At 47.2% G+C, this 22,583-nt stretch overlaps 1 protein-coding gene across 1 annotated transcript; it reads left to right on the top strand.

The window, feature by feature from the left end:
• The first annotated feature begins 3,670 nt into the window (after positions 1-3,670).
• LOC120027318 (zinc transporter 8-like) lies at positions 3,671-20,377 on the top strand. Its single transcript, XM_038972240.1, has 8 exons — positions 3,671-3,704; positions 3,888-4,034; positions 4,639-4,792; positions 5,577-5,698; positions 5,834-5,934; positions 18,107-18,212; positions 18,515-18,649; positions 18,904-20,377. Exons 1-8 carry the CDS (start codon positions 3,686-3,688, stop codon positions 19,047-19,049), a joined length of 930 nt encoding a protein of 309 aa, XP_038828168.1. The 5' UTR covers positions 3,671-3,685; the 3' UTR covers positions 19,050-20,377.
• Positions 20,378-22,583: the final 2,206 nt, after the last annotated feature.

Here is a 22,583-nt window from a genome sequence, read left to right on the forward strand (position 1 = left end):
CATTAAAAAAAAAAAATTTAAAGAAAGAAAGCAAAGCAGACCTAAGTTTATAACTTCAAATTATTTTCCAAAAAGATGAGGATGTCTACATTGTCTGGGGAGAGGGTAGACCTCTTTGCAGTCACTATGTCCCCTGCCATGGAGAACACCCTCTCGCTAGGAACTGAAGTGCCAGGCACAGCCAGGTAGCGTCTTGCCATCATGCCAATGTGAGGGTATTCACACTCATTGCTTTTCCACCATGCCAGTGGATCACCATCCACTGGAATGCCGCATGCTGCCTTGTAGGATGCCACCTCCTCTTTGATGGTGTTGGCAAACTTTTGTCCCCGAAAAGCTCCTTCATGGACAAATTATTTTGTGGAGGAGATGCCTCTGAGTCTGCCCCCTGTCGGCTCTGTGGCTTGACCCTGCAGAAAAAAATAACGATCTATTATTAAACTAACTAATTATTTATTTTCATATTTCATAGAACTATAATTGTGGCAATAACATTTAAGAAAATACATTATTATTCCAAATCAAAAATGGATGATTCTAATAGCAATAGCATAGACTAAGATTAGACTGCACTATATTTATTATTTAAGTAATTCACTCTTTTTTTTGACCTCTTCAGTGGCCACAGTCTCAGTGGTGAGATCACTCTATGTCCTCCGGTGTAGGGCAGGGTCTAGGTGAGACAGGGACTTGAACCTTGCATCCAGTGCAGTAGATCTATGAAGGTAGTCCTGTACATTAGATGGGTATCTGGGGTTCAGGTCCTCTCTAATGGCAGCCTTGACATCTCTACTGATGGTGCCGTCTTCCTCACTTGGGGCCATGGATTGTAGAATCCTTGTTTTCAGAGGTAGGATCATGGACACCGACGGTGCAGTTTCAGTGCTCCTTAGGGTTGTAACCGTTTTGAGGGGTTTGAGCACCTGGAGGACCTCCTCTGCCACTTCCACGTCATCATCAGACAAGGTGACGATGTCTTTATGTTTTTCCAGGGTCTCGTCTGTCAGTGCAGAGTATACAGCTGCCTGCTGCTCCAGATAGCACTCCAACATGTCATAAGTGGAGTTCCATCTTGTTGTGACATCGTGTATGAGCATGTGGGTCGGTAGTTGTAGCATTTCTTGCTTGGTCTTAAGCACATGAGCGGCTGTTGTGATTCGGGGGAAAAAAGGAAACCACCTTCCTGATCCTCCCAAGGAGGCGATCCATTTGGTTCACTGAGATTCTTATTTAGGATGCTAAATTGATCACACGTGCAAAGCAAGCTATCTGTGGCCCCAGTCCATCTTCTATCACTTTACTTGGTTCTTGGCATTATCTGTGGTGATTGGGATATTGCTATTGGGCCTCTCTAGCTTCCACTCTGCTACTGCCCCGAGCAGTACCTGCTTCAGATTTGTGCCTGTGAGACTCTCATAGAGGGGGCATGTCTGTAGCACCGGACTTCGCATCCCCCACTCCTCTGTGGTGTAGTGAGCAGTCACAGTCACGTAGCTTTCCGTTGCCCTGGAGGTCCACCTGTCTGTGATGAGGGCAACAGAGGATGCCTTGGATAATTCGTTGACAATTTTGATCCTGTTCATAAAGATCTGGCACGATCTCCATACTGAAGTGGGTGCGCCAGGGGATTTCCTAGCGTGGCTCAAGCACTTTCACCATATTTTTAAACCCTTTGTTTTCCACAACAGAGTATGGCCTCATGTCTGCAGCGATAAACATTCCAATAGATTTGGTGATGGCTTCAGCCCGGTCTGATTCTGCAGCAAAGGGCTTAAATGCCGCGGTGAGACGTTGTTGTCTCTTGGCTGAGTTGGCTCCCGTCACTGACACATCAGGGTGATGGCGCTTTAAATGCGTGGCCATGCTCAATGTATTTCCATGATCATACGGCTTTCTTGTGGCACAATGCCTACACACCGTAATGGTGTTGTCCACCACCCTTCTTCCGTCATCATATTTGACAGGGAAGCCAAAATGCTTCCATACACGAGACTTAAATGAAGCGGGAGGCTTTTTCAGTTCTTCAGCTCCTTCGCTAGCCATGGCTGTCACTGCTCTTTTTTCTTCTTTGCTTTTTGCAACGCGAGCATCCGGGATTGATTCGTTGGGATTCAACATGCTCCGTTCATCTGAACAGAACACACAACTGCTTTTAAAAAATAATAAAATCAACCTTCAGGCTTCAGAGTAAAACACAGCATCAGTCTTGTCTTTATCTTTTCACTGCGACTCTGCATCGAGATTTAGGGAATTATTACTTTTAAAAGTAACAGCGTCAGTAAAACTGTATTTCACACTATGATGGTTAAACTTTGCAATTGATCCACGGTTCACGTGCGTGCCGAACCGTGTGGGGGGGGGGGTGATCCATACGGATCACGGATCAACTACGGTTACACCACTATCAGTAGTACATGGATTAAGTAAAATAAAAGTCCCCAATGATCCCAATGTACCAATTTATGTCTTTCATAAGGCCTCTAGTTATGGATATAACCCAGATAATGTAAATTGTCGACATTGGAGCTTATAAGGCCCCCTACCAACCTGGTTTTCCTGAGGGGTGTCCTTTCATGTACCAAACAGGCTCTGAAATGGAGGTGGACTGTATATGCTACTGACTGTATTTCGTGACCGTATTTGGTGACTCTATTTGGGTAGTATTCGCCCTGGGGTGTTGGAAACAGTTGACTTTATGGCTTATGACAGTAAAAACACTTTATGACAGTTATTACATTATGACATTACAACATTATTACAGTTTTAACGACGCTCACTAACTTAAAAATACTACAGACAGAAACATATTACTAAAAGATAAGTATGTCATGCGTAATACATACAATGTAATTAACATCACAGACAATGTCATTAACATAATGGATGTAGAATTTCCATTTTGAGAAAGAAAACACCTAACACTACACTGTTAATGAACAAATGGGCGTTTTTTCTGCTCTGCCTCATGGCAATGTGTGGAATAGCAGGAAATTAGCTTTAAAACGGTAACATTTTCTCTCAGCCTCATGGCAAAATGTGTAGAATAGCATGAGATTAGCTATAAAACTGCATATGTTTCTCTTTGCCCCAGTGGCAAAATGTGTAGAATTGTAGGACGTATTTCTTTGCCACTGCCTGAGCGCCGATACTGAGAATTCATTTTGGGCTGTGGAAGTGCCCGAATGCGCGGGCACAACACGAGAGAGCCATCCTTTCATACAAACTCTGCTCAGCCTCAGTCTTTCTCTCTTCTTTCCATTCACCCTCCTCCTCCTAATTCTTGGACGACTTTCATGACATCCATCTCGCTTGTCTGGTCTTTCTGGGCACAACACGAGAGGGAGAGCCATTCTTACAGGCTCTACCTCAGTCTCTGCGTTCTGTCCCTCCTTCTCCTCCTCCCTCTTGGACGAATTTCACGACGTCCATCTCTCTTGTCTTCCTGCCAATTCCCCTTTTCATCCCCCTCTCCTCCTCCTTTTTGGATAACCCATATGCCTGTTGTCTTCTTTTCCTGTCCCCCCCCCTCCCCCACAGTCTGTCCACAGATGAGATAATGCAGGAGGAGAAGGACAGCAACATCAATCATTGCCATGACAACAGCCAAGCTACGGAGGACAGGGAGCGGGAGAAGCAGTTGGCCAGGAAGAGGCTCTACGTTGTCTCGGCTGTCTGCCTGGTCTTCATGATCGGAGAGATCCTGGGTGAGGGGTCAAATGATACATGACTATTGGCTAGCCTGTCAATTAGTTAGTCAGTGAGTCTATGTGTCTCTCCGTCAGGCAGTCAACAGTCAGTCAGTTAGTTGGTTAGTCGCTAGTGACATACTCCTCGCTCTCTCGCGCTCTCTCTCACTCCTCTCTCGCTCTCTCGCGCTTTGCCTGTAGGTGGTTACTTTGCGGGGAGTCTGGCGGTGATGACTGACGCCGCCCACCTGCTGGTCGACTTCGCCAGCTTCATCATCAGCCTGGTGTCTCTGTGGCTCTCGTCCAGACCCGCCACGCGCACACTCAGCTACGGCTGGCATCGTGCAGGTGAGATCATCAGCATCATCGTCATCATCGTTGTCTTTATCGTCGTCGTCATCATCGCCTTCATCTTAATCATGATCATCATGATCATAAAATGCTCACCCTCATCATCACTGCCATCTTCAATAAAATAATCAATACATGTTGTACCCCAATCTCATGAGCCACTTGATGTGTGTGCTTTATAGTCTTTCTGGAACAAATAAATTGAAGTGGAGTAATTTAATGTGTTTATAGAATAGCATTTTAGCATTGTGATTTATGTATCATGGCCTTTACAATAGGAACCTGACAGTAGATACTTTAAAAAATCAGATACCATTAGATGCATCGATTCCCTTTCAGGTGAATATTTGTGCATAGGACAATGGTTCACTTTTCAACTGGAGTTTTGTAAAACTAGGCTACCTGTGTCTCCTATTGGATACATTTCCTCTTGGCTCTCACTATGTGGTACGTCTGGCACTGCTGGCAAGATCAAATGGGTTTTTCTGCAGCTCTTTACTGTAATATATCCGTCCATCACATTTCTATCATTATGGTCTCTGATTAAAACCTCACGTGTTCTCTTTCTCTCCTGTGTGTGTCCTCTCCCTCTATCCTCTAGAGATCTTGGGTGCTCTCCTCTCGGTGGTGACCATCTGGCTGGTGACAGGTGTGCTGGTTTACCTGGCTGTGCAGCGCCTCATCAGCGATAATTATGAGATCGAGGGGACCATAATGCTCATTACTTCAGGCTGCGCTGTGCTGGCAAACATCATGTGAGTGTCCACCGACGCCAAACGCAGCCCATTCGTTGGGCCGTCACGGTCAACAGGGCTGGGGTTACTTCCTTTTCAGTTCAGTGGCTGAGCTGAAATTCACTTCCTGAATTGAAGTTCACAATATCTGAATTGAAAAATGTCATTTCATTTTAATTGAATTTTAAATTCAATTCAATTCCATTCATGAATTGGACTTCATCTTTGGAATGGACGTAGTCTGCTGTGACCATGACTAATGTAGTGTTTACAATTGACGACTACTGATGACAGACAAGCTGAGAAAGTGATGTGGATTAGTATTATTAGTAGTATTTCTGTGTCGTTAATGGTTCCCCGTTAGGGCTAGATATTGGTGACTCACAAGTGAAAATGAAACCACAGTAGGTCACACTTTATTTGGACAGTTTAGATTTTCCATCTGTAGATGCTCTACAGATGGTCATACTATCAACAAACTGTCTGTTAATAAGCAACTGCTTGCTAAGGTTACTGTTAGGGTTAGGTTTAGAATAAGGGCAAGGGTTAACATTAGGGTTAGAGCTAGGGGTATGGTTAGTAGATAGTTAGTTGAAATGTTACTGATAGTCTGTAGAGCAGTGTTACTCAACAGTAGCAAGTAGATATACAGGTATTGTCACGTAAACAGCCTACAGACATCTTCGACAGCAGGAAGCATCCATGTATAATGCTTCATCACTTGTTGTAAGCATATATGAGCATTTATAATGCCTAATAACAGGGCTTTTAATATGTTATGTCTTTCTGAATGTCCCGTGGGCAGTATGGCTTTCACCCTGCACCAGTCTGGGCATGGGCACAGCCACGGGGGCCTCAGCAGTGGGCACGGCCACAGCCACAGCACTAACGTCAAGAGCAACCATGGGCACAGCCACGCGGCGGGCAATGGGCATGGGCACAGCCACAAGAGCAGCCACTCGCACAGTAACGGTAACCAAGAAAACCATTCCCATGGAAATGGCGACGTGGAGCAGCACAATGGGGTGGACGGTCAGCAGCAGAAGTCGGCGGGGTCACGACCTCAGGCCAACGCCAGCGTGCGCGCCGCCTTCGTGCATGTCGTGGGAGACCTGCTCCAGAGCATCAGCGTGCTGGTCAGCGCCATCATCATCTTCTTCAAGGTCAGTGGTCAGAGGTCAACTGGGGTGACGTTGGAGATGGTGATCAACTGGGGTGACGGGGGAGGTAGAGGTCAACTGGAGTCATGTGGGAGGTAGTAGTCAACTGGAGTCATGTAGGAGGTAGTGATCAACTGGGGTGATGTGGGAGGTAGTGGTCAACTGGGGTCATGTGGGAGGTAGTAGTCAACTGGAGTCATGTGGGAGGTAGTGGTCAACTGGGGTCAAGTGGGAGGTAGTGGTCAACTGGGGTCATGTGGGAGGTAGTGGTCAACTGGGGTCATGTGGGAGGTAGTGGTCAACTGGAGTCATGTGGGAGGTAGTGGTCAACTGGGGTAACGGGGGAGGTAGTAGTCAACTGGAGTCATGTGGGAGGTAGTAGTCAACTGGGGTCATGTGGGAGGTAGTGATCAACTGGGGTCATGTGGGAGGTAGTGGTCAACTGGGGTCATGTGGGAGGTAGTAGTCAACTGGGGTCATGTGGGAGGTAGTGATCAACTGGGGTCATGTGGGAGGTAGTGGTCAACTGGGGTCATGTGGGAGGTAGTAGTCAACTGGGGTCATGTGGGAGGTAGTGGTCAACTGGGGTGATGGGGAGGTAGTGGTCAACTGGGGTCATGTGGGAGGTAGTGGTCAACTGGGGTCATGTGGGAGGTAGTAGTCAACTGGGGTCATGTGGGAGGTAGTGGTCAACTGGAGTCATGTGGGAGGTAGTGGTCAACTGGGGTCATGTGGGAGGTAGTAGTCAACTGGGGTCATGTGGGAGGTAGTGATCAACTGGGGTGATGGGGAGGTAGTAGTCAACTGGGGTCATGGGGGAGGTAGTAGTCAACTGGAGTCATGTGGGAGGTAGTGGTCAACTGGAGTCATGTGGGAGGTAGAGGTCAACTGGGGTGACGGGGGAGGTAGTAGTCAACTGGGGTCATGTGGGAGGTAGTGATCAACTGGGGTGATGGGGAGGTAGTGGTCAACTGGGGTGATGGGGAGGTAGTGGTCAACTGGGGTCATGTGGGAGGTAGTGATCAACTGGGGTGATGGGGGAGGTAGTGATCAACTGGGGTCATGTGGGAGGTGGTGGTCAACTGGGGTCATGTGGGAGGTAGTAGTCAACTGGGGTCATGTGGGAGGTAGTGGTCAACTGGGGTCATGTGGGAGGTAGTGGTCAACTGGGGTGATGGGGGAGGTAGTGATCAACTGGGGTCATGGGGGAGGTAGTAGTCAACTGGGGTCATGTGGGAGGTAGTGGTCAACTGGGGTCATGTGGGAGGTAGTGGTCAACTGGGGTCATGGGGGAGGTAGTGGTCAACTGGGGTCATGTGGGAGGTAGTGATCAACTGGGGTCATGGGGGAGGTAGTAGTCAACTGGAGTCATGTGGGAGGTAGTGGTCAACTGGGGTCATGTGGGAGGTAGTAGTCAACTGGAGTCATGTGGGAGGTAGTGGTCAACTGGGGTCATGGGGGAGGTAGTAGTCAACTGGAGTCATGTGGGAGGTAGTGGTCAACTGGGGTCAAGTGGGAGGTAGTGGTCAACTGGGGTCATGTGGGAGGTAGTAGTCAACTGGAGTCATGTGGGAGGTAGTGGTCAACTGGAGTCATGTGGGAGGTAGTGGTCAACTGGGGTAACGGGGGAGGTAGTAGTCAACTGGAGTCATGTGGGAGGTAGTAGTCAACTGGGGTCATGTGGGAGGTAGTGATCAACTGGGGTCATGTGGGAGGTAGTGGTCAACTGGGGTCATGTGGGAGGTAGTAGTCAACTGGGGTCATGTGGGAGGTAGTGATCAACTGGGGTCATGTGGGAGGTAGTGGTCAACTGGGGTAACGGGGGAGGTAGTAGTCAACTGGAGTCATGTGGGAGGTAGTAGTCAACTGGGGTCATGTGGGAGGTAGTGATCAACTGGGGTCATGTGGGAGGTAGTGGTCAACTGGGGTCATGTGGGAGGTAGTAGTCAACTGGGGTCATGTGGGAGGTAGTGATCAACTGGGGTCATGTGGGAGGTAGTGGTCAACTGGGGTCATGTGGGAGGTAGTAGTCAACTGGGGTCATGTGGGAGGTAGTGGTCAACTGGGGTGATGGGGAGGTAGTGGTCAACTGGGGTCATGTGGGAGGTAGTGGTCAACTGGGGTCATGTGGGAGGTAGTAGTCAACTGGGGTCATGTGGGAGGTAGTGGTCAACTGGAGTCATGTGGGAGGTAGTGGTCAACTGGGGTCATGTGGGAGGTAGTAGTCAACTGGGGTCATGTGGGAGGTAGTAGTCAACTGGGGTCATGTGGGAGGTAGTGATCAACTGGGGTGATGGGGAGGTAGTAGTCAACTGGGGTCATGGGGGAGGTAGTAGTCAACTGGAGTCATGTGGGAGGTAGTGGTCAACTGGAGTCATGTGGGAGGTAGAGGTCAACTGGGGTGACGGGGGAGGTAGTAGTCAACTGGGGTCATGTGGGAGGTAGTGATCAACTGGGGTCATGTGGGAGGTAGTGATCAACTGGGGTGATGGGGGAGGTAGTGATCAACTGGGGTCATGTGGGAGGTGGTGGTCAACTGGGGTCATGTGGGAGGTAGTAGTCAACTGGGGTCATGTGGGAGGTAGTGGTCAACTGGGGTCATGTGGGAGGTAGTAGTCAACTGGGGTGATGGGGGAGGTAGTGATCAACTGGGGTCATGGGGGAGGTAGTAGTCAACTGGGGTCATGTGGGAGGTAGTGGTCAACTGGGGTCATGTGGGAGGTAGTAGTCAACTGGGGTGATGGGGGAGGTAGTAGTCAACTGGGGTCATGGGGGAGGTAGTAGTCAACTGGGGTCATGTGGGAGGTAGTGATCAACTGGGGTAACGGGGGAGGTAGTAGTCAACTGGGGTCATGGGGGAGGTAGTAGTCAACTGGGGTGATGGGGAGGTAGTAGTCAACTGGGGTGATGTGGGAGGTAGTGGTCAACTGGGGTCATGGGGGAGGTAGTGGTCAACTGGGGTCATGTGGGAGGTAGTGATCAACTGGGGTCATGGGGGAGGTAGTAGTCAACTGGAGTCATGTGGGAGGTAGTGGTCAACTGGGGTCATGTGGGAGGTAGTAGTCAACTGGAGTCATGTGGGAGGTAGTGGTCAACTGGGGTCATGGGGGAGGTAGTAGTCAACTGGAGTCATGTGGGAGGTAGTGATCAACTGGGGTCATGTGGGAGGTAGTGGTCAACTGGGGTCATGTGGGAGGTAGTGGTCAACTGGGGTGACGGGGGAGGTAGTAGTCAACTGGAGTCATGTGGGAGGTAGTGGTCAACTGGGGTCATGTGGGAGGTAGTAGTCAACTGGGGTCATGTGGGAGGTAGTGGTCAACTGGGGTCATGGGGGAGGTAGTAGTCAACTGGAGTCATGTGGGAGGTAGTGGTCAACTGGGGTCATGTGGGAGGTAGTAGTCAACTGGAGTCATGTGGGAGGTAGTGGTCAACTGGGGTGACGGGGGAGGTAGTAGTCAACTGGAGTCATGTGGGAGGTAGTAGTCAACTGGGGTCATGTGGGAGGTAGTAGTCAACTGGGGTCATGTGGGAGGTAGTGGTCAACTGGGGTCATGTGGGAGGTAGTGGTCAACTGGGGTCATGTGGGAGGTAGTGGTCAACTGGGGTCATGTGGGAGGTAGTGATCAACTGGGGTGACGGGGGAGGTAGTAGTCAACTGGAGTCATGTGGGAGGTAGTGGTCAACTGGGGTCATGTGGGAGGTAGTGATCAACTGGGGTGACGGGGGAGGTAGTAGTCAACTGGAGTCATGTGGGAGGTAGTGGTCAACTGGGGTCATGTGGGAGGTAGTAGTCAACTGGGGTCATGTGGGAGGTAGTGGTCAACTGGGGTCATGTGGGAGAGTGGTGATCAACTGGGGTCATGTGGGAGGTAGTGGTCAACTGGGGTGACGGGGGAGGTAGTAGTCAACTGGGGTCATGTGGGAGGTAGTGATCAACTGGGGTGACGGGGGAGGTAGTAGTCAACTGGGGTCATGTGGGAGGTAGTGGTCAACTGGGGTCATGTGGGAGGTAGTGATCAACTGGGGTGACGGGGGAGGTAGTAGTCAACTGGGGTCATGTGGGAGGTAGTGGTCAACTGGGGTCATGTGGGAGGTAGTGGTCAACTGGGGTCATGTGGGAGGTAGTGATCAACTGGGGTGACGGGGGAGGTAGTAGTCAACTGGAGTCATGTGGGAGGTAGTGGTCAACTGGGGTCATGTGGGAGGTAGTAGTCAACTGGGGTCATGTGGGAGGTATTGGTCAACTGGGGTCATGTGGGAGGTAGTAGTCAACTGGGGTCATGTGGGAGGTAGTGGTCAACTGGGGTCATGTGGGAGGTAGTGGTCAACTGGGGTCATGTGGGAGGTAGTAGTCAACTGGGGTCATGTGGGAGGTAGTGGTCAACTGGGGTCATGTGGGAGGTAGTAGTCAACTGGGGTGATGGGGAGGTAGTAGTCAACTGGGGTCATGTGGGAGGTAGTGATCAACTGGGGTGATGGGGGAGGTAGTGATCAACTGGGGTCATGTGGGAGGTGGTGGTCAACTGGGGTCATGTGGGAGGTAGTAGTCAACTGGGGTCATGTGGGAGGTAGTGGTCAACTGGGGTCATGTGGGAGGTAGTAGTCAACTGGGGTGATGGGGGAGGTAGTGATCAACTGGGGTCATGGGGGAGGTAGTAGTCAACTGGGGTCATGTGGGAGGTAGTGGTCAACTGGGGTCATGTGGGAGGTAGTAGTCAACTGGGGTGATGGGGGAGGTAGTAGTCAACTGGGGTCATGGGGGAGGTAGTAGTCAACTGGGGTCATGTGGGAGGTAGTGATCAACTGGGGTCAACGGGGGAGGTAGTAGTCAACTGGGGTGATGGGGGAGGTAGTAGTCAACTGGGGTCATGGGGGAGGTAGTAGTCAACTGGGGTCATGTGGGAGGTAGTGATCAACTGGGGTAACGGGGGAGGTAGTAGTCAACTGGGGTCATTGGGGAGGTAGTAGTCAACTGGGGTGATGGGGAGGTAGTAGTCAACTGGGGTGATGTGGGAGGTAGTGGTCAACTGGGGTCATGGGGAGGTAGTGGTCAACTGGGGTCATGTGGGAGGTAGTGATCAACTGGGGTCATGGGGGAGGTAGTAGTCAACTGGAGTCATGTGGGAGGTAGTGGTCAACTGGGGTCATGTGGGAGGTAGTAGTCAACTGGAGTCATGTGGGAGGTAGTGGTCAACTGGGGTCATGGGGGAGGTAGTAGTCAACTGGAGTCATGTGGGAGGTAGTGATCAACTGGGGTCATGTGGGAGGTAGTGGTCAACTGGGGTCATGTGGGAGGTAGTGGTCAACTGGGGTGACGGGGGAGGTAATAGTCAACTGGAGTCATGTGGGAGGTAGTGGTCAACTGGGGTCATGTGGGAGGTAGTAGTCAACTGGGGTCATGTGGGAGGTAGTGGTCAACTGGGTTCATGGGGGAGGTAGTAGTCAACTGGAGTCATGTGGGAGGTAGTGGTCAACTGGGGTCATGTGGGAGGTAGTAGTCAACTGGAGTCATGTGGGAGGTAGTGGTCAACTGGGGTGACGGGGGAGGTAGTAGTCAACTGGAGTCATGTGGGAGGTAGTGGTCAACTGGGGTCATGTGGGAGGTAGTGATCAACTGGGGTCATGTGGGAGGTAGTGGTCAACTGGGGTCATGTGGGAGGTAGTGGTCAACTGGGGTCATGTGGGAGGTAGTGGTCAACTGGGGTCATGTGGGAGGTAGTGGTCAACTGGGGTCATGTGGGAGGTAGTAGTCAACTGGGGTCATGTGGGAGGTAGTGGTCAACTGGGGTCATGTGGGAGGTAGTGGTCAACTGGGGTCATGTGGGAGGTAGTGGTCAACTGGGGTCATGTGGGAGGTAGTGATCAACTGGGGTGACGGGGGAGGTAGTAGTCAACTGGGGTCATGTGGGAGGTAGTGATCAACTGGGGTCATGTGGGAGGTAGTGGTCAACTGGGGTCATGTGGGAGGTAGTGATCAACTGGGGTCATGTGGGAGGTAGTGGTCAACTGGGGTGACGGGGGAGGTAGTAGTCAACTGGGGTCATGTGGGAGGTAGTGATCAACTGGGGTGACGGGGGAGGTAGTAGTCAACTGGGGTCATGTGGGAGGTAGTGGTCAACTGGGGTCATGTGGGAGGTAGTGATCAACTGGGGTGACGGGGGAGGTAGTAGTCAACTGGGGTCATGTGGGAGGTAGTGGTCAACTGGGGTCATGTGGGAGGTAGTGATCAACTGGGGTGATGGGGGAGGTAGTGGTCAACTGGGGTCATGTGGGAGGTAGTGGTCAACTGGGGTCATGTGGGAGGTAGTGGTCAACTGGGGTGACGGGGAGGTAGTAGTCAACTGGAGTCATGTGGGAGGTAGTAGTCAACTGGGGTCATGGGGGAGGTAGTAGTCAACTGGGGTGACGGGGAGGTAGTAGTCAACTGGAGTCATGTGGGAGGTAGTAGTCAACTGGGGTCATGGGGGAGGTAGTAGTCAACTGGGGTGACGGGGGAGGTAGTAGTCAACTGGAGTCATGTGGGAGGTAGTGGTCAACTGGGGTCATGTGGGAGGTAGTAGTCAACTGGGGTCATGTGGGAGGTAGTGGTCAACTGGGGTGACGGGGAGGTAGTAGTCAACTGGGGTGACGGGGAGGTTGTAGTCAACTGGGGTGACGGGGAGGTTGTAGTCAACTGGGGTGACGGGGAGGTTGTAGTCAACTGGAGTCATGTGGGAGGTAGTGGTCAACTGGAGTCATGTGGGAGGTAGTAGTCAACTGGAGTCATGTGGGAGGTAGTGATCAACTGGGGTCATGTGGGAGGTAGTAGTCAACTGGAGTCATGTGGGAGGTAGTAGTCAACTGGGGTCATGGGGGAGGTAGTAGTCAACTGGGGTGACGGGGAGGTAGTAGTCAACTGGGGTGACGGGGAGGTTGTAGTCAACTGGAGTCATGTGGGAGGTAGTGGTCAACTGGGGTCATGGGGGAGGTAGTAGTCAACTGGGGTCATGGGGAGGTAGTAGTCAACTAGGGTGAGGGGGGAGGTAGTGGTCAACTGGGGTGATGGGGGAGGTAGTGATCAACTGGGGTGATGGGGGAGGTGGTAGTCAACTGGGGTCATGTGGGAGGTAGTGATCAACTGGGGTGATGGGGGAGGTAGTGGTCAACTGGGGTGGAGAGGGCGATGGGGTGAGAAGATTAGGACTGAGGCAAAATGTGCATGTTTGAGTTTGAGTTTGAGTTTATTTTATTTTTACAGGGACAGTGCACATTAATCAACGTTTCAGTAAAAGTGCCGGTTTTAGCCAGCCGGCTAATTTTCAACCGCAGTCCCTGGGCAGGTTATTAAAAACAATTACAATATGGACAATAGCAACATAGAACAAGACATAGCATACAGACATAGCAACATAGGACAAGCAAGACGTAGCATACAGACAGAGCAACATAGAACAAAAAGCAGCAAGACAAAATTCATAAAAGCAACAAAGTGTTTCCACACCTCACAAGTTAGACAACAGACATGGAAAGCGGCAACACACAGCTAGGGACCATGTTCACAAATCTGATTGACCTTAAGCCATGTCTTCAAGCATTTTGTGAAAGTGTGATATGTGGTGCAGTTATGTGTGTCTGATGGCAGTGTATTCCAGACATGGGAAGCTCTCACAGAAAAAGCGGATTTACTAAAGGTGCTTTTCCTTAGGGGAACTACACAGTCACCTCTCATGGCAGACCTTGTGGATCTGCTGCCATATGTTTGGGTTTTCTGTTTAACAAAAATACTGAGTGGAGGGGGAGCCAAGCCATTTAGGATCTTGAATACAAGACATGCATCAGTGTATTGCACAAGATTTTCCCAACTCAGGAGCTCATGCTTTCTGAGGATGTGACAGTGATGATGGCTATTGGGCTTCCTATCAAGCACTTTGAGAGCCTGTTTGTAGACAGACTGAATAGGTCTTACTGTTGTACAGCAAGCTTGGGCCCAACTAGTCAAGCAGTATGTTAAGTGGGGGAGTATCATAGATTTGAAGTACAGTTTTGCTACCTCTGTAGTCAAACAATTTCGAATATATCGGAAATTAGCTAGGTTGAATTTGGTTATTTGAATTACCTTTTTCACGTGCTTTTTAAAAGAGAGGTTGGAATCAAGTATGATGCCAAGGTACTTAAAATCAGATACCACCTGGAGCTTCTCCCCTGACACATAGACATCTGGCTCAGTAGCATCTGTTGCCCTCTTTGTGAAGAACATGCAAACAGTTTTTTTCACATTGAGATGCAAACACGAGTCACTGAGCCACTTTGTAACCTGGACCATTACAGTAGTGAGTTCTTGTGCAGCTTGTTGTTTGCTCTTTGCATGCACATATATCACTGTATCATCTGCATACATTTGAACTTCAGACCCAGTACAGACAGAAGGCAGATCATTAATGTACAGGCTGAACAGGAGGGGCCCCAGTATTGACCCTTGGGGCACGCCCACATCATAGCTAAGAGTGGGCGACAGCTCATTGCTCACTCTGACACACTGAGTTCTGCCTTCAAGGTATGATTTCATCCATCTCAAGGCATCAGGGGAAAAGTTAAACTTGGACAATTTTGTGATGAGAATCTCATGGTTAACAGTATCAAAAGCCTTCCTTAGGTCCAGAAACACAGCCCCAACAACGCCCCCTTTGTCCATCTTGGACTTCACATTTTCCAGAAGAAAGCAGTTGGCCGTTTCTGTGGAGTGTTTCGCTCTGAAGCCAAACTGCATGGAATGTAATGTGAAGGGGCTGTTGTTGAGGTGGGCAATCAGTTGTTCTGCTACACACTTTTCAACAACCTTTGACACCACAGGTAATATACTAATGGGCCTGTAGTTACTCACGTCAGCAGGGTCGCCTGATTTAAAGATGGCTGTTATTATGGCCGACTTCCATACCCTTGGAAACACCCCGAGACCAATAGATGTGTTGGTGACCTTAGTAATGGGGCCAATGAGTGACTCTTTGTAGTTTTTAAGAAAGGTAGAGTCCATCCCAAACACATCTTTGGCTTTAGAGTTCTTTAGTGAGCTAATCACCTTGTCCACCTTTGACTCAGAAACCTCCCTTATGATGAAGACAGGTTGAGCATCATTTACTAGCACTGAGCCCAAGAAACCAGTGGAGGGGTTCTGTGTCAGTACCCTGACAGAGTCAATAAAGTAGGAATTGAAGGCTATTGCTATTTCAACTGCATCCTGTGTTAGATTGTTATTCACCATGATTTCTAGTCTTTTTGCAGTGTTACTATGGTCTTTCCCTGTTAACTTTTTTAGATTCTCCCAGATCAGTTTAGAATTTCCCTTTGCTTCACCAATTATGTTAATAAAAAAGTTTGCCTTGGCCTGTCTGATTTCTTTCATCACCTTATTTCTCAACATGGTAAACCTACGTCTGTCATGCTCTAATTTGGATCTTAGGGCTATTTTTAGATAATAATCTCGTTCTTTCATCAATTTCCAGATTTCTCCATTTAGCCAAGGAAGAGTGCTCTTTTGGCCAGGTTTGGATTTGATTTTCTTTAGGAAACCATTTAATGTAGTCTGGATTGTGGATAGAAAAACTTGACTATCAGCTTCCACGTCTGCATAGGACAAGAGATCATTCCAGTTAATTCCCTTAATTGCATTTTCAAAATAGCTTAATTCACTCTTAGGTATTCTTAGTTGATCAGGCTTTCTAACAGTAGAGAGGTTAAACCTGCTCTTAGACAGCTTTCTGGCTATAAGTGTCAGATTATGATCAGATAGCCCAGTAACCATATTGAATGATTTAGTCACTCTCTCTGGTTTATTACTGAACACCAAATCAATCTGTGTTTTAGAGCAACAAGTCACCCTGGTTGGCCCTTTAACTAGCTGTGTAAGGTCAAAGGTATTAATGATCCGTTTGAGGGTTTTCCTACAACACTTGTCTTCATAATTAATGTTAAAATCTCCCATTAAGATGACCTCTTTCCCAAAATCACATTCCCTAAGCATGTTTTTAAACTGATCAAAAAACACACTTTTGGTGGAAGGTGGCCTATACATTCCAATGAGGGTAAAAGACATTTGGGGAGACAGTGTAATGTTCAGGCCAATACATTCTAGTTCATTATCACATGACCACTCAATTTGTTTACATCGGATATGTTCTTTAATGTAAATCATCACACCCCCTCCTCTTCCTTCAGTCCTGTCTCTCCTGAAAACATTGTAGCCAGGCACAATCAAAGCAGCAGATGGAGAGTTTTTATGGAGCCATGTCTCCGAGAGGCAGAGAAAGTCAAGGTTGGAGTCTGTGAGTAGATGTTGAATTTGATCACTTTTTGGAATGACACTACGAATGTTCAAGTGCCCCCCTAGTAGTCCCTTGGGCTTAGCTCGTGGGTCCCAGATGACTCGAGAGTGATTGACACATTGAAAAAAGTTAAATTTTCTGTGTTTTCTGACGGCTGGGTTTAGGCCGTTTTGTTTCGTTTTGATTAGGGGCAGTTCGGTAGCGCAATTAACAATCCCTCCCGCCTGCACTGGATGCGGGGAACTAATTAAAACAGCTTGCGTACCAGAAGCAGAGTCAGGGATCGCATATAGCGACTTTGGTATGTTTGAAGAGTCAAAATCTATCCTGGAGCCGGGTGAGTCGAGAGAAACCATAGGACCATAGCACTCACCCACTTCCACAGCGGCGACGATCAGTGGACGAGGCCATCCACCGCTTTCCACTCCGGTGCGTATCGCTGGCTCGGTGATGTTGGGCCCAGGATTGAGTTGCACATCCCCGGAGAGCAGGAGGGTAGTGAACAGGTAGTTTAACAGTTTCCGATAAATGTTGGACTTGTGTTTGTTGCGCCTAAGCGGTTCAGTAGAATAAGGAGCGAGGTAGACTTGGCCATTATTCAGAACATTATGGTATGCTGTGTACTGTCCGCTCCCGTGGAACGGTGAACCAATGTGTTTGGTGTTAATATTCTCCGGTAGTAGACTGATTGTGTCATCCCAGCAAGGACGCACTGAGATTATCAGTAGAGCAGCTACATAACTGACAATCATGGCAGAGTACTGGAGATAAAACACATAATTGCGCTTTAACTCTTTGCATGAGTTACTTAGCTGGGGTCGGCGTACACCTGATGGTTTAGATAAAATTACAGCATTCGAATGCGAAGCGGCACCTGCCGCACCACCCTGTCTTCCGTCCGCCATTTTGTCCGCCAGGTTGTTACCTCAATTGGGAGGGATCTTGTCCATGTAATTGCTTTCAACAACAGAGCGGTCTGTTAGATAGATAAGGATAGATAAGGATGTTAGATAAGGATGAGGTGGATGTTCGTGTTGACACACTCTTCCTGACTTTCGTAAGATGTCCTTTTGATCTGGTCATTTAGATAGCTGAATACTCAATGTGTTAGAATGAATCATACAGTATGTCACTGATACTGAAAGAGTGGCTCAAATAGAGCCCCGACAACATTAGGTTATTAGTCTAATTTCATAGATTAAGTTAAAGTCTTTTTGAATTTGCATAAATTGTACATAAGTACTATTGAAAACTCTCAGCAATGGGATTTAAATAATTGAAAGAATCAATCAGTAATTGATGGAAGATGCATATAACTTCTAGTTAGCGGCGATTTACTGTATTATAAATTGTTGACTTTATCCACTTTGGGATTTATTGGCTTGTGCCCCATGCCGAGGCTGCAAAAATGACTCTCTCGACAAATTAATCAAGTATCATTGCAGTACACAATGGACCGCTCTGTTACAGTAGTTTACTGTTAATTTCACAGTAAGCCCAGTGTGACTTTTAGACTCTTCCCCCTCTTCCTTCCTGTGTGTGATAATCTCTCAAAATCTTCATGCGCTGAGCATGCACCTCCGTAGGCACTGAAATCTACTGCGTCATGTTCTCGAAGGTAACTCCAAAACTAGAGATTGATGTATTTTTTAAACGGATATTGCTAGCAGGCAATTCTCAATAGAATGATCCCTTTTGTGATGCTGTACAAGCACAAACGTTCATGTGTTTCTAACGTGAGATAGAGATGTCCCCTGTTTGTTCTACCACAAGTATGTCTTTTAACTAAAGTGAAATATATTGGATGGAAAATAGAGCATGTAATGACAATGTAATGATTACGGTCCTTACTCTCTCGTTCTCTTTGTTTCCCACAGCCTGAGTATAAGATAGCGGACCCTATCTGTACGTTCCTGTTCTCCATGTTTGTCCTGGGAACCACCGTCACCATTCTGAGAGACATCCTGCTTGTCCTCATGGAAGGTAATACAGGGAGTTTTCTCTATCGTCCCTGTTTCGGGACTATGTCAAAGTAGACGTCTTATTGTAGACTAGGAATGATTTATAGGGATGGCAGCCACGAGGATATGATTTGTGCAACAGTTGACGATTGCAACATGTCTAAAACTTTCATGATCACAAAAGTTGCCCAAGATGCCCATGTTTTGTGCCCACTCCCTCCTCTCTGTGTGTGTGCGTTTGCGTGTTAATGAAATCCATATCTCTCTCTCTCTTTCCCTCTTTCCATCCCTCTCTCCCTCTCTCCCTCTCTTATTTCTCCCCAGGTACCCCAGCTGGAGTGAAGCACGGTGAGGTGAGGGACCGGCTGCTGGCAGTGAAGGGGGTGAAGTCTGTCCATAGCCTCCATATCTGGGCCCTGACTATGAACCAGACGGTGCTGTCAGCACACGTGGCTATAGGTGAGTGTAGCTGGACTAGGCTGTCAGTAATCTACTGTTATGTTACAACTCCCATATGTAGTGATGATGATGGCTTTATTGTATCCATGACACATTGTTTTTTGCTTGTCATGCATCTGAGAATGAAACATTCTGTGGAAATGCCACCGCTGTTTCCACTATATGTGTGTGCCTTGACTTGATCGGACCGTAGTGACTTGCGAAAGTGTCAGTTGGTCAGTGTCATCACAGTTGCATTTCCTTTCCCTCCACAGATGACATAGTGGATGCCCAGCCAGTCCTAAGGGAGATGACCCAAACCTGCTTCTCCAACTACAACTTTCATTCAGTCACCTTACAGCTGGAACAGCAGGCCGACCAGAAGCCTGGGTGTAGTCTGTGTGAGGACCCCAACATGTAGACACCTGTTTAAGCCCATGGGAAAGGCCAGGAGGCTAAGTTAAGCTACCTAACCAGGATTTAGTTGTAGCCTGGACACAGTCTTTTGGCCAGTGCTTGACTTGACCAGGAACATATTGGAACTGATTTCTCGCACCTCACATTTGTACAGCTAGAGTTCCTGCATCTTTTATAGAATGTGGCCTTAAAATATTGCGGCGGCGTTCCGGCACCTTAGTATAAACAGCACTCCAAATAGAATAGAACACAACTTTTTTTGATTATATGTTACAGCCAAACAACTTGCAGTGCAGTGTCTCTCTGGATGAGTACCGGCATATATTTAAGTCCACTTCAAGCTCTGCTTTTGGCTGATCAATCATGGATATTGGACCAGAGCTCTATTTTCAGCTGGCGCTAAGGAGGCGCTAGTGTCATACGCACGTTAGTTTGCAATTTCGCCATGTAAAAACTGGCGGACTGGCATTTTCCCGCCCTAACGCCAGGTTTGGCAATTTACCTGTCTAACATCAGCATGCTTACACTCAGATGGGAGGAGTGAAAATATTTTAGGCGTGCCCTTAAAAACATGACCCAAAGTACTAATTTCAGGCGGCACTGGTAGGGATATTTAAGACCAATCAAAAGCTGGTTTTAATGGTAACGCAGTTGGTTACGGTATGAATTTTGACAGCTGAAACACAGCCTTAAAAGCCGTGACACACACTGCCCACATGAACATGGAACAAGATGTGATTTGGCACCTGTATACTTTGGTATTTAGAAACATAAAACATTCATGTTTTTTCCCCATTTCATTTTATTTGATTAAAAACCAAGCATAGCCTCCCCTCTCAATGAAGGCTGTTTTCTTTTTGTCCTGCCCAACGTAATCAAGTAGGCTAGACAAGACCGTTGATAAAGGGTTTGGCTCGTGAGACCGCTTGGAAATAAATCCTAATCACCCAAGCTTTATTAAAATACTGTATCAAGTCTGAGAGGAGTAAAACAGTGAGCTGACGTTCCCTTTTTATCTATGCATTGTAGGCAGGCCTACGTTATTTTAGCCATGCTTTGGACGTGCGTAAGACTCCCTCCATGATATAGGTTCCATGTCTCCGTGCCCATCGTGAAAGGAGAGATGAGATCCTCGGTGAATACCGGTGAACCTCGTATTTAGTTATTTTCATGTAACAATTGCTTGTTTTCCATTTCATTTTTTTTTTTAAATCCAAGCCCTCCACAGACTACCTTTACCCTAGGACTACTATAGCGAAGGCTGGTTCAACAGCAATTCGTTGTTGTTCTTTTATGATGGTGATTTTATGATACATTACATTTGACATTTTACATGCATTTATTGTTGTTGAAAAAAATTCAAACAGATTGCTTGCTTTTTGTTTCATTTTATTAAAACAAACTTATTATAATTTTTCGGTGTGAATTTAATCTTGCTTGTTGACAACATTTGCCATGTCCATGCTCAGCCATAATGCAATTTACAGTAGGCCTAGCCCCTATATCAGTGCGAACGCTATTGAAGCCATCTAATTACTTAGAACAATGCGGACTGCAAACAGGTTCAAGTTTAGCAAAGATGGGATAGGTCTACATTTAGTTATTTTGTTTCTGTAAGCTGTTTAACAAACTATAGTGGACTAACATTGGAATTTGAGTTGATCCCAAGGTAATATATACAAGACTGTATATACACAACTTGAAGCAACCACATATTTAGCCATGGAGCATGTTCTGATTGGCCAGTGAGGGGGTAAAGCCTCAACACACCCACAACTTATTTATTCATCAAATCCCAGCCCTTTCGAGCCACCGCCAGCAACTGCGCAGATAATGTACATAGTCCATCTGTAAATAGCCCACCCAATCTACCTACCTCTTCCCCATACTGTTTTTATTTACTTTTCTGCTCTTTTGCACACCAGCATCTCTACTTGCACATCATCATCTGCTCATTTATCACTCCAGTGTTAATCTGCTAAATTGTAATTATTCGCTCCTATGGCCTATTTATTGCCTACCTCCTCATGCCTTTTGCACACACTGTATATAGACTTTTCCCCCCTACTGTGTCATTGACTTGTTTATTGTGTTATTGGCTTGTTTATTGTTTATTCCATGTGTAACTCTGTGTTGTTGTTTGTGTCGCACTGCTTTGCTTTATCTTGGCCAGGTCGCAGTTGCAAATGAGAACTTGTTCTCAACTGGCCTACCTGGTTAAATAAAGGTAAATAAATGTAGAAATAATTGTGGTTGTAAAAATAGCTAAAATATTTTGGACACACCCTCGAACCTATAGCGCTACTGCCAACGCTTAGATTGACTATTGCGTTAGGTTTGTTAAAAGATAGAGCCCTTAGAGTTAATTTCCTGCAAATCTACACATTCTGCCATGGGGCGTAGAGAAGATTTAGCAATTTTATAACACATTTCTTGCAATTCTACTCGTTTTGTCATGGGGTGGAGAGTTTTTAAAATAATTCGACCATGATTACAAGTTTAGATAAATGGCTAGACTAATTTACCCCCCCCCCCCTACTCCCGAATTCCTGGTCCAATTGACTCAACAACCAGAAACACATATCTAAGTTTACATTTCTGAACGAACCAGAAAAGCAATACGTTATTTGGGGTTGTTTATCGACGACAGCTGGCTAACTCACTGATCCTGCTTTGTAGTTTACCCGTTTGTTGTGTGGTTAGTTTGTTTATCTCTGAAATACTGAGGTGATCATTCTACAGTCACAAGAAAGAGCCTCTGTACCAATATTCCCAAAGAAGTAAAGATTGAAGTGATCAGGGACGGGGTGCCATAGCTGATCACAGGCTTGAAAGTGTTGCACCATGAATTATATTTATATATGTTTTATCTTACTCTAAGTCCACATTTTAAAATGTCATTTGAGTGCTTAATGGTTTAAGTGTCTATATTGAAATGCTGGTCACTGTATTGTTTAAAGAAAATTAGATGAAACCACACGGTGTTAGATGCTAATAATTAAGAGAACAAAACCATCCTTATATTTAAAATACTGATTTGAATCAAATCTAGTGTTGTCAATAATCACGTTTGCCCTTTTGCCTTCTGCTATAGTTCCTGATAAGGATAAGGGTTTCTCAGCAACACAGCACTCAGTGGATCCATTGTCTCTTTGCACACCTCGATCATTTTTAATTTCCCTGTCCCCTCCTCGACCTTCAGCCAGTCTGGTGCAGCTGTAGGCCGTCAATGTCAATGGATCAGCCATCTTGGGTCTCAAGGGTCCCTTAGTGTTACTGACCCAGTATCATATACACATCTCTGGTTTGGCCTCACCCTCCCTTAATAGGGAGACTTCAATCAGTCTGTCGAAAATCAGACCCTGATAACATGATTTGATCAAATGTACACAGGGGGAAGGTTCAGTTTGTGTACTGAAAGCTATTAGGGGGGTATTTGAAACATGTAGAATAAGTCAATTAAGGAAGGGAGAGTCAGTGATTAAGTATGCATTTTGTTTTTGAGGTCTTTGTTGTTTTTTAAGGCTAAGTTATTTTG

Source organism: Salvelinus namaycush, chromosome 32, assembly GCF_016432855.1.
Source record: "Salvelinus namaycush isolate Seneca chromosome 32, SaNama_1.0, whole genome shotgun sequence".
In the NCBI taxonomy this organism is placed as follows: domain Eukaryota; kingdom Metazoa; phylum Chordata; class Actinopteri; order Salmoniformes; family Salmonidae; genus Salvelinus; species Salvelinus namaycush.

Excerpts from the sequence above, each read along its gene's own strand:
- LOC120027318 (XM_038972240.1), top strand. Across the intron at positions 4,793-5,576 it reads GCTGTGCTGGCAAACATCAT|TATGGCTTTCACCCTGCACC; the intron begins GTGAGTGTCCAC and ends TCCCGTGGGCAG. Across the intron at positions 5,935-18,106 it reads CCATCATCATCTTCTTCAAG|CCTGAGTATAAGATAGCGGA; the intron begins GTCAGTGGTCAG and ends TGTTTCCCACAG.